Source organism: Hordeum vulgare, chromosome 7H (genome assembly GCF_904849725.1).
Source record: "Hordeum vulgare subsp. vulgare chromosome 7H, MorexV3_pseudomolecules_assembly, whole genome shotgun sequence".
Classification (NCBI taxonomy): Eukaryota; Viridiplantae; Streptophyta; class Magnoliopsida; order Poales; family Poaceae; genus Hordeum; species Hordeum vulgare.
Window position 1 is genome coordinate 70,327,585 of NC_058524.1, and position 15,195 is coordinate 70,342,779.

The 15,195-nt window shown below is 46.1% G+C and overlaps 1 protein-coding gene across 1 annotated transcript; it reads right to left on the reverse strand.

Annotated features, from left to right (window-relative positions):
* Window positions 1-347: 347 nt before the first annotated feature.
* Window positions 348-8,011, reverse strand: LOC123413216 (LRR receptor-like serine/threonine-protein kinase ER1). Its single transcript, XM_045106161.1, has 27 exons — window positions 7,461-8,011; window positions 6,507-6,636; window positions 6,347-6,418; window positions 6,196-6,267; window positions 6,030-6,101; window positions 5,863-5,934; window positions 5,707-5,778; window positions 5,415-5,486; window positions 5,261-5,332; window positions 5,109-5,177; window positions 4,950-5,021; window positions 4,771-4,842; window positions 4,591-4,662; window positions 4,434-4,505; window positions 4,269-4,340; window positions 4,120-4,191; window positions 3,876-3,947; window positions 3,725-3,796; window positions 3,581-3,652; window positions 3,425-3,496; window positions 3,241-3,309; window positions 3,094-3,165; window positions 2,937-3,007; window positions 2,706-2,834; window positions 2,148-2,495; window positions 1,530-1,903; window positions 348-1,013 (listed from the first exon to the last, which is right to left on the reverse strand). Exons 1-27 carry the CDS (start codon window positions 7,540-7,542, stop codon window positions 648-650), a joined length of 2,934 nt encoding a protein of 977 aa, XP_044962096.1. The 5' UTR covers window positions 7,543-8,011; the 3' UTR covers window positions 348-647.
* Between the last annotated feature and the right edge of the window lie 7,184 nt (window positions 8,012-15,195).

The window sequence follows — 15,195 nt, forward strand, 5'->3', positions numbered from 1 at the left end:
CATTGCGAGCACCGCCCCGCCCCCACGCCCACTCCTCCCTCCCATGTTCCATCCATCAATCATCAAAGATTCATTCATCCACAGAGCAAGTCCGACCCATCTCATCCATCGTCCCCTCCCACCCGGCCCCAGCCCCGCTGCAGCCTCTCCACCATTTACGTCTCCGCTGCCACGTTCCGGACAAAGCAAAGGCCACCATGAGCTCCGCGACACCTGCACGCATCAATTCCAGGAGCAGCAGGAGGAATGCCAGAGAACTCAGCTCCGCTAACTGCATCAGTTCTCCCATCAGGTTCACCAGATGCCATGAAACACAATGACATTCCTTCTGATTCATCCATACAAGATCAGGCAATTCACATCATTTCCAGTCCATGAACGGTCACAGAGAGATCCATTACAACCTACCAGGTCAGAGATAAGAATGGGGAGGAAGAGAAGGAGAATACTACATGGCTTTTTTACAGGGACGAACGCCACCGATTCATTGTCTTTTCTGGTTAACCTCCGGCACATATTTAGACAAAATGTGGGCTACCTAGCTCCTCTCACTACTCCGACCGACCGACCGACTACCCGAATCATCCTCCGCCGCCGCCTGAGTTCCCAGAGCAGCGGCGGGCGGGCTTCAAGGCGGCGGCTCCGACCTACTCCGTGTTGTGGGAGATGGCCTGGCCGAACTTGAGGAACAGCTCCGCGTCCGACGTGCTCGACGAGTTGGCGCAGGACGACAGCGCGCCGGCGCCCCGCAGGCTCACGTACTCGTTGGCGTAGCTCGGGCCGTTGGGCGGCTGCGGGTGCGGCTGGGCGACCTTCGGCAGCGGGTCAGGGTGCACCAGGCAGTCCAGCACGCGCACCACCTCGTGCATCGTCGGCCGGTCCGACGGCTGCTTCTTGGTGCAGAGCAGCGCCAGCTGGAACACCTTCTTCACCTCGCCGAGGTCCTGGCAGGTGTCGGCGATGTCGGGGTCGACCGTCTCCATCACCGCGTTGCTCGCCGTCTTCGACAGGATCTGCATTGCATTGCCACGGCACAAAAGAATCGTATCAACAATTTTTACACCAGGTAGCGTGGGGTATCAGGCTGATACCAAGTGAAGCTTACCATGATGTGATATCATAAGAATCTGGTCCGAATCAGAGGCAAGCTAGTACTACATGGTAGGGGAGCAAATGAAAAGTTGACAATATTTGGTGAGTGTGACAGTGCGATTTGTAGCTTTCCATCTATCGTACATGATTGACAACTTGGGGGGACAAAAATGGCAGGCTTTAGGGGACGGAACACTGCAACCTATAATGGAGCTATCAATGGCCATATGCAATGGATCAGTCCACACCACAGGTCCACAGTGCAGATAGATCTACTCACATGATAGGTTTCATGTTGCTGGTCCCATTTGAGGAACATAAAAGCCTAATGTGGATCATCCAGCAATTATTGGCACTACCAGAATCCAAGGATAAAATAAGCTGAAGAAAATGACGCATCAACCTGAAGAACTACAAGTGGAAAGGTAGCTAGTTACCGAGTGATGGAGATTGCACTCGTTGTCCACGGGCTTTTTGCCGGTCAGCAGCTCGAGCAGAACAATTCCATAGCTGTATACATCAGACTTCTCGTTGAGGCGGGAGGTGCGCGCGTACTCGGGATCAATGTAGCCAATAGTGCCCATGACATAGGTCGACGTGTGAGTCTTTGAAACACACAAACTCTTAGCAATGCCAAAGTCCGTAAGGTGTGGCTCGTAATCTTTGTCGAGGAGGATATTCTTTGATTTTACATCCCTGTGGATTATCCGGGGACTGCAGTCATGGTGAAGGTAGGCAAGGCCTTGAGCAGCACCGAGAGCAATCCGAAGGCGAGTCTCCCAATCAAGTTTTTTCTTCTTGGATGGACCTTCTATAGAATTAAAAAGAACATAGTGTTATGATATGGAAAAGTTCTCCAACTGTTAGCAATCAATAAATAAGCAGGACTCCAAATGTATCGAACATCAACTATTTTGGGAGTGATCAGCTGGTGTTTCACAGCTTTGTGACAGATCAGCGAACAAAGACTATCTAAAGCAACATCAGTGCTAACAATTTATTGCTTGTACTAAACCATTCTCGGCATTTGGAACGAGTTTGCAGTGTGCACTTACCATGTAAAACATCCCAGAGGCTGCCATTTTCCATGTACTCGTAGAAGAGAAGATTTCCAACAGGTGATAGGGAGTATCCTTGAAGGCTCACTAAATTCCGGTGTTTGATACTGCCGACAGTCTCAAGCTCAGTTTGAAATTCCTTCAGGCTTTGCGGGTACTGGGCATACAGCTTTTTGATTGCCACCGGTCTGCAATTCTTCAAAACACATTTGTAAACAGTGCTTGATGCCCCATACCCAATGATGTATTTCTCACTCAAGTTCTCAGTCATCCTCATTATGTCTTCATATACATGGAGGGCCATGTTCATATTAAGTATCACTAGCTTGGGGGGGACATTGCTCACTGCAACATCATGCAGATTTATTAGAACAGACTGATACTGTTTGAGGAATCGGCAATGCTTTATGAGTGGGCAGTCAAGGTAAGCCCACAAGATATTATAGTTTAATCAGAAACATCAATGATCCCGACATGACTTGTATGGCAACATACACCTTTGCCAATAAGGTAAGTAAAAGATATACTGAAACAGAACTCCTGAAGATGCATTACCTGGTTTGCTAACAGAGACATCTTTGAAAACAGGAGGGCTGTGCGGCCTGCATACAGCTACCAAAATCATCAGAAGGATAACAAGCCCACCCAGCGCAATGCCGAGTATTGCAGCCTTCGAGATTTGTGCTGCATAGAAAATGCAGGGCAGAGACGACGGTATATTAGAAACGAAGAAAGTAGGGAAGTATATATGCTTGAAAGGAAATGATGATGAAACAGTCTTTTTACGTTTCTCTTGGTGGCTGGAGGAACGGCACGAGGCAAGCCAATATCCACAAAGTCCAGGATTACCCAAGAAGCTGAAGGCAGGAGCAGATCGTTAAACTACTATTTCCAAATTTGATAGTAAGAATGAAACAGTGATTGAATTGATGGTGCACTATACCTGTCAGGTGAAAACCGTGAAAAGTTATTGTCAGTAGGGACAACACCAGCCAAATTATTGTAAGATATATTTCTGTTCCATGAGCAGCAAGATCATGTCAGCGAACCGAAACATCCAAACATGCCTAAAACTTCTTTGGTAACTTACAAGGTATTTAGGCTGAAGCAGTTCATCAGTGAAGAAACATCCCCAGTTATATTGTTATTTTCCAGTTTTCTGCACGAGCAAATGAAGACAGATGAATCAATAATCAATTGAAGACTACACACTGAACCTTCTACAGAACATATGGGTTTAGGAAAACTATGTGACATGAAAAGCTAGAACTCACAGCAGCATCAGATTTTGCAGCATTCCAAGTTCTTGAGGAATCAGACCACCAAGATGGTTATTGGACAGATCACTGAAATAAGAACCAAGTTATTCAGTAGACCATTCAAGGAACTAACCATTGACAGAATTCACCATTAGATCACCAACTACTTACATCTCCATGATACTCCTCAAGTTCCCGAACTCGGCAGGGATGAATCCGACAAGAGCATTCTTGCTCAGGTTCCTAGAGAAAGAGTTTCAAGCATTAACATATGATGATGGAAACAAACCAACAATCATAATGGCAAAGACTTACAGTTTCAATAGATGCTCCAAGCTGCCAATGGCTGATGGAATTGGACCGGTAATCATGTTGCAGGATAAATCCCTGATACATGTAATCTTCAATATATAGGTCATAGAATAAAAATAATATTCTCAAGAACTTGTGAGATAACTGGACTTACAAAATGTCCAAATTGTTGATTCTTGATAGCTCAATAGGAATAGGACCACTCAAATGATTTGACGATAGATTCCTGAATAAACAGATGAACACACATCAATATTGAAGCGAACAATGTTGCAGATCAGTATGCACTATGCATATCGAATATTTTAAAGTAGAAAGGGTACAATTCAGTCAACTTTATCATAGCAGAAATTAAGGATGAAATCCGGTATAACTTGATAAAAAAAATCAGAACTTACAAAGAGGTCATGCTCTCAAGTTTACGCAAAGAACGAGGAATGGTGCCATTTAACTTATTGCCATAAGCATTACTGTAAAGGAAAAACAACGCATTAATATATATTTCTGAAACCGTGTGTGTGCCACACAAGAAAGTTGCAATGCTTACAAGCTATTGAGATTCACACAAGAACTTATATTGTTCGGAATTGGTCCTTCTAGGCTGTTGTTTGCAAGGTTCCTGCAAAGACGAGTGAGAAAACATAAGCTACTTGTTTGACTACCACACCCAGAGAATCATTACAGATTTCATGAGTGGCGTAAAAGGACTTACAAGTCATACAAGCCAGTAAGCTTTCCTAGCTCCGACGGAATTGACCCGGTAAGTTGATTATCATTTAGTTCTCTGAATTTAGACTTTGTCAACAAAAAGAGAATGCCAGATAACCTGTATTTGAATACATAAAAACAAGAAAAATGATGCCACTCACAGGTAATGAAGCGTTGACATATTCCCAAGCTCTGGTGGTATCGTCCCAGTTAACCTGTTGCCTTGCATGTATCTACAAGCCCAAGATATATCATATTATTGATTAGGAATTATTCTTGCTGATAACTTTCATAGAAGTGCAATGTCTATTAGGATTACTAAGCAGACAATGACAGCTTACAGTTTCTCAGTATATGTCAAGTTTCCAAGTATCGATGGTATAGGGCCAGATAATTGGTTGTAACTCAGATCACTGAAAAGGTTAAAGAAGATATCAGTTATATATATTTCACCTACAAGAATTGAGTTAATTCTTCATCAGACTATAATGTAGAACAAAGAGCTCATCGCAGGACTTACAGTACAGCAAGCGCCTGCATGAGGCCAATAACTGATGGGATTGAACCAGTGAACTTGTTCCCTTGCAAGGACCTGATACAAATGATATGAAGTTTTGCAGATTAGTGTTAAATCTGTAGAGCATAGGATTTAAGAAGAATGGTTTAAATAACCACATACAGTGTAGCAACTTGAAGGAAGCCAATGTTGAATGGGATTGATCCAGTAAATCGATTGTAAGATAAATCTCTACCATTGCAAACTGTTAGGAAAACTATACAAATTGAAGAAATAAACATCTTTTCAAAGGGTGCAGGAGCGTAAATACGTACAAGACCTGAAAGCTCGTACAGTTCCCAATGGTCTCCGGTATCTCCCCAGTCAGGCTATTGTTCTTCACGTCACTGGCCAAGCGAGTGTAGTGTTAGCGCCAGAAACAGGATACACAACACAATGTGGTTCAAGATTGGTATGCAGCATACTTACAAGTACCACAGGCCGGTCAACTGGCACATATCCGGGGAGAGGGATCCTTCTAATTGATTGCCGCGCAAACCCCTAAATAAGATGAACTCGATTTATCCAAAAGAAGAAGAAAACAGCATTGGACACTACTCCGTGTCCATAAAATGGCGGTGTCTTTCTACAATGATTTTTCTAATCATCCAGTCATTTTCCCAGCTTAATCCCCGGTTGATGAACATACTAACATTGCGCTTGTGCAGTAGTAGTACCAATACCAATCTTTGTATGGCACAGAAATTCAAGAAAGACTTACAGGTATTGAAGAACCTCATTCCAATAGATTAGCCTTGGTATCTCCCCAGTCAGTTTGTTTTGAGCCAAGTCCCTAGGGGCGCACATCACATTAGAGATTCTGATGATGAAAACACTTGAATGACCCACACAACATCAGAACCAAGCTGCAACTTACAGAATCTTCAAATTTGGGAGCTGCGACAGCGTCGACGGGATCGCGCCGACCAGCTGGTTGTTCTTCAGTATCCTAGGAAATCACGTGCACCACACAGGATCACTCACAACATTCAAAGGACTTGCTTACTAGATACACAGTACATTTGAGCAAGAAACAGGCCTTACAAGGTTTCGAGGCGCTTGAGCTTGGACACCGAGAATGGTATGTCGCCATCCAAGTTGTTGAAGGACAAATCCCTAGTAGATAGATCAAGAACAAACGTCAAATCATCAACAGCTTTTTTAAGAGACCCAAACGCTAACCATCCATCTTTTTTAAGAGACCACTCACAGCGTCTTAATCGACGAGCAGTCCCCAATCTCATCCGGGATCTGGCCGGTCAGCCCATTCGACTTCAAATCACTACAGGATTGACAAAGTTATTAACGCAAGCCAGGAACAGATAAAAAATATGTTGAACGACGGCGGGCGGCGTCCGTACATGGAGACGAGGCTCTTGAGGGCGCCGACGGCCGGCGAGATTTCGCCCTCGAGGTTGAGCCCGGAGAGGTTGCTGCGTCGCATTGCAACAAAGCGCGGCGTTAGCGACCGGGGGAAGGAAAGGGGGCGGAGTGTTGTAAACGGGGCGGCGTGGATCTTACAGCGCGGCGACGGCGAAGGTGACGTTGTCGCAGAGGACGCCGCGCCAGGAGCAGTGGTCGTCGCCGGACCAGTCGTAGAGCACGTTGCCGACGTTGCGGAAGGACTTCTTCACCTCCAGCAGCGCCGCCCCTGTAAACAAGTAAACAAGAACCCGGCCGCATTAGCAGAAGAAAACGGCCATGAAAACAGATTGATTGGATAAAGGTCGCAAAAGGCGGAGCAGCAACGAAAAACAAGATCAGCGCATTTGGTTGGTAAAGAAAAGAAAAACAGCGAGAAAGAGGAGTTGCGCAAGATGGCAGCGATGATCTTTCTTCGTCTTCAAGGCAGGAAAAGCTCCTCGGCTCGGGTGTCGGAACAAGAACATCGGATTTGTAAAGTGGGGGAAAGAAAACAGGGCCGTGGCGGCGAGGAATAAAGCGCGGGGGGCACTAGGATTAGGATTATTCCTGGTGGTTAGCATTGTGCTTGCTGTCAGCCCGCCAAGAACATCGTGCCGCAAAACAAAACGCATATTATGTAAAAAAGCAAAGAAGAGCCAATCTTCAAGCCAAACCAAGCATTTTGAAAGGGAGCAAGGCAGAAGGAAAGGGCGGCTTGAAACAGGAAGAAGATCTCGTTTCGAAACCGCATGGTGAACTATGCTGCTGGTGGTCAGTGGGCAGTGGCTACCGGCTCCAAAATAGTAGCGGCATCAGAAAAGGGAAGCGACGGTGGGAGGAGGAGGGGGCACGACTCGCCGGGATTAGTAAAGGACTACTATTAGGCCGGTGTTAGGGCAATAAAGAATGCGGCCGAAGCAACGGAGGATCCCAAAAGCGGCGCTAATAAAATACTAATCCGAACCAAACCCCCCGTGATCGAGCCCCTCTGCAGCCTGCTGTCTGCTCCCCGGTAGCCAGCTCCAGACCCGAGCGATAAAGAAGAGAGATGCGGACGGGGAAGAAACCAACCGTCGTCCGCCGCGGCGCCGGCGGCGAGGAGGAGGAGGGAGGCAATGAGGGCGCCGTACGCCGCCGTCGCCGTGGTCGCCATGGCCGGTGGTGCCGAGCTGCGGAGAGTCACCGTCCGGGCAGTTGCATTTACGGGGGAGACGCCGAGAGAGAAGAGGAGAGCGTACGGCGTGCGAAGCTCGCGTGGCGCTGTTGCGACCGGTGGGCAGCGGAGTGAAGCGCGCCTTAATGGGCGAGCGAGGGAAGGAGGGAGGGAGTGGAGTTCCTGGTTGGTTTCTCGGGCTCCGCTCTGGCTGGCTGGCGAGCGCGCGCGCGCGGACGGCCGCTGCTGCCGGCTCAGTGACAGCGAGTAGCCGTATGGCTGGGGGGGTGGAGTGGCAGGCCTAGCCAGTACTCCTAGTATGCTGCTGCTGCTGCTAGGAGTGCCACTAGAGGCCGTAGCTCGGAGCTCTAGAGGAAGATGGCTTGTGGGGGTGGTGGAGAGAGGGGGAGGGGGGAGAAGAGGGATGGACACTGAGAGGTCACGTCGCTGTCGTGGTTTTTTCTCTCTCTCTGTCTGGTTGGTCTAGCTAGAGGAGGAGGAGTAGGACTCGAGCCGCACAGTGGAGGGCGTGGCGCCGTGGCTCCTCCATATGACTTGTGGGCCCTGCAGGATCAATGCTCACTGCTGTAAATCCTGCACACCTTGGCCCGCGGCGTCACAAAGTAAAAAAAAATTGTGAAATCTCAGCAGACTCGGTTCAAATACAAAGATCTCATCTTAGGATAGAAGCAGCAAGCTCGGTTCAGATACCGTGATTTCGAAAGGGGGCTAAAGATGCCACCAGAATTCTGACGGTGCTGCAGACAAAATCAGGAAGCGGTGACTATGAACATAGAACACACACAAAAAGGGTGTTATAATCTACCTATCGCCCTACACTACATTGCGCTTATGGCTTATCTTATCGGTCGTGTCGTCCTCTTGGTTCTTCGTTTCGCCGATAATGTGACCGACCGCTTAGGCTCGTCTCTAGCACGTCGGGCGTTTGTCCCGCACCGAGCTATCAACGCACCATTATTCCTTAGCTCCTCCAACTGATGCTCTAGACTTTCTACCACCATTCCTACCAAGATTTTCACAATTCATCATCATGTCTTGCCTATTATTTCTAGAATCTCATGTATTGCCAACCGATGGAAGATTAAGCGGGCGCGAGAGCACGTGGCTCCAAAGAAACCCAAACAGTCAGCCGGCTAACGACGTGCGCCTCACCCTCACGCACCGAGGTAGTGCCCCACATGTCAGCGCTCCATGATTGATCCAACACGAAACGTGATGTTTAGCAGGCCGCCGCAGCATATTGTCAGGCCTGCTTTCCGTCCTTTATCACCCTCTACCTTTTCTTTTCCTTCTTTTTTGTTATTTATTTATATTTACTTACCTACCCCTCGTCCGTTTATTCTCCCTCTTTGGTTCTTTGCTTGCTTCAGAAACCTTTCGCGTAAGATCCACGGTGAAAAGATCGCTGGGAGAAAATGCCGGTAAATCCGTCGCACAGTGGATGGTGTGCTGGTATGAAATGGAGCGCTGGATATGCACTGTGGAGGTGTTTAGTAGCGGTGCTGGCAGCGGCAGGGGGCCGGCTGGTGTTCTTGGCTGAAACATGGTGGTGGTGGTGGCGGTGGCCTGGTGGCATGGCAACGGCGTGCGTGCCATGTGACGGTGTCACCTGTGGATCTCGGCCCCCATGCCTGGCCTTCTGTTGTGGTACGCTGTATTGCGTGGTTATACAGTGTACACTGTGGGCGTGTTGGGCTGTAGGCTGCGCAAGTATTGGGGATCCATTCATCAATCAATACAGAGTTAATTACATAGAATTATCACAACTGGGGTAATACGTGCAGATCAAGATTGCTAATTTTTTAATGTTAGTATCAAGTCTAAATCCGTGTTTTATACGTATTGATGTTCGAACTGACCTGTCGGTCCTACCCGTCGGGTGCCATGATGGCCAACCGGCTCGTGCCCTCGCGCTGACTAGGGCGAGCTCGACCCGGTTCGCTCTCTTGCCCCGGTCGGCCCCTCCCCTCCTCCCCACCCGACCACTCTCCTCGCCGACGTTCCTGAGCGGCACACGCCCGTAGCAGTGCGCCGCCGCCACCGTCGTCATGGTTTTTGAGGACGAGAGCAGCGACGACGAGTCTACCCTCCCGTACATGCACTCCTCCAACTCCTCCATCGACTGGATTTACCAGGTGAGTTCATTCGAGCTAGGGTTAGGGTTAGGGTTAGAATATTTAGGGATTTTTATGTGTATGTACCTTTTTACTTGGGGATTTCTTTTGATTTGGTTTGTTCCTCATCCTTCGGCAGTGGAGTGATGTGTTTTAGCTTGTGCAGGTTCCAGCTTCAGTTGAGGACCCGAATTACCATGGGCTTGAGCTTGATATCATGGTGTTATGTGATAAGCACGGTAAGGCATCGACGAGGAATGTTGCGTTTGAAGGCACAAACACAGGGAGAAGGTTCCTAGCATGTGTAGAGCCTGTAAGTTTCTTTCTTAGTTGATAAGTTATATTGTTTGTTTACTGTGATAAAATGATAGTGTTCTTGATGGCAGTTTTCATATGCGCTTGTTGTTGAGCAAAGAACAGCAAAATTTTAGAGTTCTTGTTGCTGTATAAAAAGTGCATAATGCCAGTTTCATATAGTTGTTGTTAGAGTAATTTATGTACTTATGCCGTAATAGCAGAATTTTTGAATAGCAGAGTAATTGATGTACTTATGATGTAATGGTTGAATTTTATCTTTAATTGCAGGAAGGTGATAATTGTGGTTTTGTTGAATGGGTTGATCAAGAGTGGCCCATAACAATGCAAAATGCATTGTTGAAGCTTTGGGCAATGTTTGAAGATACCAAAAATGGTAGGGTGACTGATAATCTTGAGAGTGCTCTAACTATTCACCATCTAACAGAAGAGAAGAATATTTTGGATGCCAACTATGACAAGTTAGTTAAAGATGTGCATGATCTCATTGATTTCCAGGAGGAAAGGGTGATTGATTTCAGTTATGTGCAGTCTAACCTAACCTATCAGCAGCAATGCAGAAGTGAAGTAGTTGCTGATATGAAAAGACAAATGGCAAAGAAAGATGAAGATCACAAGCATCTAAATGACAAATATGAACTCATGGTTAACCTGACAAGAGCTCAAGCAGCTGTCATCCAGAACTTGAAGTTGAAGCATATGAAAGAGAAGCAAGTGCACAGTGAAGCTATGGAGAAATTAGAGTTGAAGAATGCACAGCTGACAAAGTCTGAGGAGAAGCTTACTCAAGAGAAGCTGGAGTTGAAGTTTCAGATTGTTGATCTGTTAAAGGGAAATGAAGTGCACAGTGAAGACAGGGACAGCTGGAGCTTCAGATTGCTGAGCTGATGAAAGGAGAGGAAGACCTCAAGCTGAAACTCAAGTGCATCCTGGCCATCTTACAGAAGTGAGACAGATGAATATGAGAGTAGTGGGCATTGTTGACCTTTTGGGTAGGATGGTTGTGCAGTGACCTACCTAGTTTACTATGGATGTGTAATGTATGGGCATCTAAGACTCTGGCTGTTTATGTATCTATTAATGTTGTTATGCATCCTTTGCTCACAAAGGATGAATTTAAGCATTTGAACTCCACTATGTATTTGTGAACCATGGTTCTAGTATGTTGATCTAAGCCTTTGAACTTCAATATGTATTTGTGAATTGATGAGGTTTATGCCAATCGTGGGATTTATGTTAATTTTGAATTGTGCATTGTGAGGTTCATGTCAAATTTGAATTGTTAATTATGAGGTTTCTGTATACAACAGAGGCATCAAATCATGTACACATGAACCAAAACAACACATTGTAGCATCAGGTCCATAAACAACACCATCAAGTTCAACATCACTTTGTAGCATTACAGCTCATTGTACCATGGCCAGAATAACAACAGACTCTAGTTCAACATTACATGCGAGATCTTCCAGCACCACTAGTAGTGAGGTAGGCCATCCATCCAGTGTGTGTACCGTCAGTAGGAATAGCATCAGAAGTGGAGGCGGGAGATTGCCTAGGGGCAGTGAATGGCCTTGGAGCACCTCTGCCAGCTCCTCCTCTGCCAGCACCTCTGCCAGCTCCTCCTCTCCCAACTCCTCCCGTGCCAGCACCTCTGTCAGCTCCTCCTCTGCCAGCTCCTCCTCTCCCAGCTCCTCCTATGCCAGCACCTCTCCCAGTTCCTCCTATGCCAGCACCTCTCCCAGCTCCTCCTCTGCCAACACCTCTCCCAGCTACTCCAGTGCCAACTCCTCCTCTGCCAGCAGCATCTCTTGGCTGTGATGGCTCTGAGTTCATTGGAGTAGCCTTGCATACATAGGGAAAACAATAAGTAATACTAGAAGGAAAAAAATATACAACAAAGGCAAAAGTAGTATATTTCAAGGTGAAACATTATTACCACATGTTTGTTCTTCCTCAAATCTAGCTGAGGCTTCAACTGTTTCAGACAGTTTGTGTACCTATGCCCTTGAAGACCACAATTTCCACATGTCATAGTCCGTATTCTTGAACTGTCTTTTGGCTTTGCTACTTCAAATTTTCCCTTGATCCTCTTTTCTTTCTTTCTTCCCCTCTTCACTTTAAATGCAGGTGGTTCTATATCTGGACCAGGGGTCCTTGTCCAATCATGATCACCAGGAACATGAAAGATCATTGGTTCATAAGCTGCCAAATAAAATTGTTTCATGAAGAATGTGGTGACAAAATCCCCCGGAAACCTTTTAGCATTCTTTATTGCAGAGATGGCATGGTTGCATGGGATGCCAGTAACGTTCCACTTCCTGCATCCACAAGTATGAAGTTCCAAGTTGATAGCATGTGTTTGCTGCCCACTTGTAACTTGCCATAAGTTCACCCTAGCTTGTATTGGCTTGCAGTATTTGGCCATCTCCTTCTCAATCTCTAGCTTCTCACTGTAATGAGGTGTTATCCTCCATCTTGTTGTCTTTCCACTCTCTCTGTTCCTGTGCCACCTCACCATCTGCTTATATTTTATCCCACCACACATTGTCCTCGTAGGTTTTCTCCTAACATATAGAATGTACTTGTTGAACACCTCATACAAGTTGTTCACTATCAAGTCAGTCTTGCAGTTTGTGTCAAATGCATGCCTTTCCCATGTTTTCTTTTGTATTGCACTAAGCCACTACCAAGCTTCCTCACTTTCAGCTCTGAGATCCATCATTGCAATATTAAATTTGTGTTCATTGTAGGCATAGCTAGCATTAAACATGTACTTCTTAAGATCTTCCCCCTAAACCCTGCAGTCTCGAAATTTGCATATGTATGTGTTGGAAATATGCCCTAGAGGCAATAATAAAATAGTTATTATTATATTTCCTGTTTCAAGATAATCGTTTATTATCCATGATATAATTGTATTGAATGGACACATAAATGCATCTGTAGATATATAGACAAAACAATGTCCATAGTGAGCCTCTAGTTGACTGGCCTGTTAGTCAAGGATGGTTAAGGTTTCCTAGCCATAGACAAGTGTTGTCACTTGATGACAGGGTCACATCATTAATATAATGATGTGATGGACAAAACCCAAACTATAAACGTAGCATATGATCGTGTCATTTTGTTGCTATTGTTTTCTACATGTCAAGTATACATTCCTATGACCATGATATCATGTAACTCACTGACACTGGAGGAATGCCTTGTGTGTATCAAACATCGCAATGTTACTGGAGACTATAAAGGTACTCTACAAGCATATCCGAAGGTGTCCGTTGAGTTAGCATGGATCAAGACTGGGATTTGTCACTCTGTGTGACGGAGAGGTTTCTCGGGGCCCACTTTGTAATACAACATGAGAAACAAGCCTTGCAAGCAATGTGACTAAAGAGTTAGCCACGAGATCTTGTATTATGGAACAAGTAAAGAGACTTGACCGTAATGAGATTGAAATAGGTATGGCGATACCGACGATCGAATCTCAGGCAAGTAACATACCGAAGGACAAAGGGAATGATATACATGATTGTGTGAATCCTTGACATAGAGGTTCAACCGATAAGATCTTCATAGAATATGTAGGATCCGATATGGACGTCCAGGTCCCGCTATAGGATATTGATTGGAGAGTGTATCGGTAATGTCTACATAGTTCTCGAACCCGCAGGGTCTGCACACTTAAGGTTCGATGGCATTTTCAGTATAGTTGAATTATTGATGTTGGTAACCGAATGTTGTTCGGAGTCCCGGATGAGATCCCGACGTCACGAGTGTCTTCGAAATGGTCCACAAATGAAGATTGATATATAGGATTGTTGCATTTGGCTTCCAGAAAGATTTCGGGCATTCCGGTAAAGTACCCGGAGTGACGAATGGGTTCTGGGGTTTTACCGGGAGGGGCCACCCACCCGGGAGAGAACCAAATAGGCCCATGGGTGGCACACCAGCCCTTAGTGGGCTGGTGAGGCCAGCCCAATAAAGCTATTTCGTCCAAGGCAATATTAAAGAAGGGAAAAAAACAAGGAGGTGGACAAGATAGGAAGGAGTCCTCCACCAAACCGAATTGAAGGAGGACTCCTCCCTCCTTGCCTCGGCCGAAGGCTCCTCCTTGGAGTAGGAGGCAATCCAACCACCCCTTGGTTCCTCCTATATATAGTGGAGGGTTTTAGGGTTTTTGTACCTCAAGCCTTTGTGCAGCCCTCTCTCCCTCCACTACTTTGTGACACCTCATAGCTAGATCGGTATGGCACGACTCGCTCCACCATCATAACCGCCATGCCGTCGTGCTGCCGGAGAATTCAGCTACCTCTTCGTCTCTCTTGCTGGATCAAGAAGGCGGAGATCGTCATCTAGCTGTACGTGTGCTTAATGCGGAGGTGTCGTCCGTTCGGCGCTAGATCGGGACGGATCGTGGGACGGCGGCGATTTGGATCGCGAAGACGTTCCACTACATCTACCGCGTTTCTTAACGCTTCCCGCTAAGCGATCTACAAGGGTATGTGGAGCCGATCTCCATCTCCTAGATGATCATCACCATGATAGGTCTTCGTGTGCGTAGGAATTTTTTTGTTTCCCATGCAACGTTCTCCAATAGTGGCATCATAAGCTAGGTTCATGCGTATATGATATCTCGAGTAGAACACACAAGAGTTTGTGGGCGTTGATGTTCAATTTCTGCCCTCCTTAGTCTTTTCTTGATTCGACAATATTGCTAGATTGAAGCGGCCCAGACGAACTTTACTCATACGCTTACAAGAGACCGGTTTCATCGATTGACATGCAACTTGTTGCATAAAGATGACTCGCGGGTGTCTATTTCTTCAACTTTAGTTGAATCGGATTTGACCGAGGCGGTCCTTGGAGAAGGTTAAATAGCAAATTTTATATCACCGTTGTGGATTTGCGTAAGTAAGATGCAATCATACTAGACACCGATAGCAGCCATGTAAAACATGCAACAACAAATTAGAGGACGTCTAACTTGTTTTTGCAGGGTATGCATGTGATGTGATATGGCCAAAGACATGATATGATATATTGGATGTTTGAGATGATCATGTTGTAATAGTTAAATATCGACTTGCACGTCGATGCTACGGCAGTCGGCACGAGCCATAGGGTTGTCTTTAAACTAACGTTTGTGCTTGGAGATGCTTTTACTATATCGCTAGATTGTAGCTTTAGTAGTAATAGCATA

Bases quoted from the DNA above. Each gene is read 5' to 3' on its own strand.
- LOC123413216 (XM_045106161.1), bottom strand. From the start codon at position 7,542: ATGGCGACCACGGCGACGGCGGCGTACGGCGCCCTCATTGCCTCCCTC. The intron at 4,341-4,433 runs GTAAGTCCTTTT...TCGTCTTTGCAG, and splicing joins CTTACTGGCTTGTATGACTT to GAACCTTGCAAACAACAGCC. The intron at 3,497-3,580 runs GTAAGTAGTTGG...TTCTTATTTCAG, and splicing joins TTGAGGAGTATCATGGAGAT to TGATCTGTCCAATAACCATC.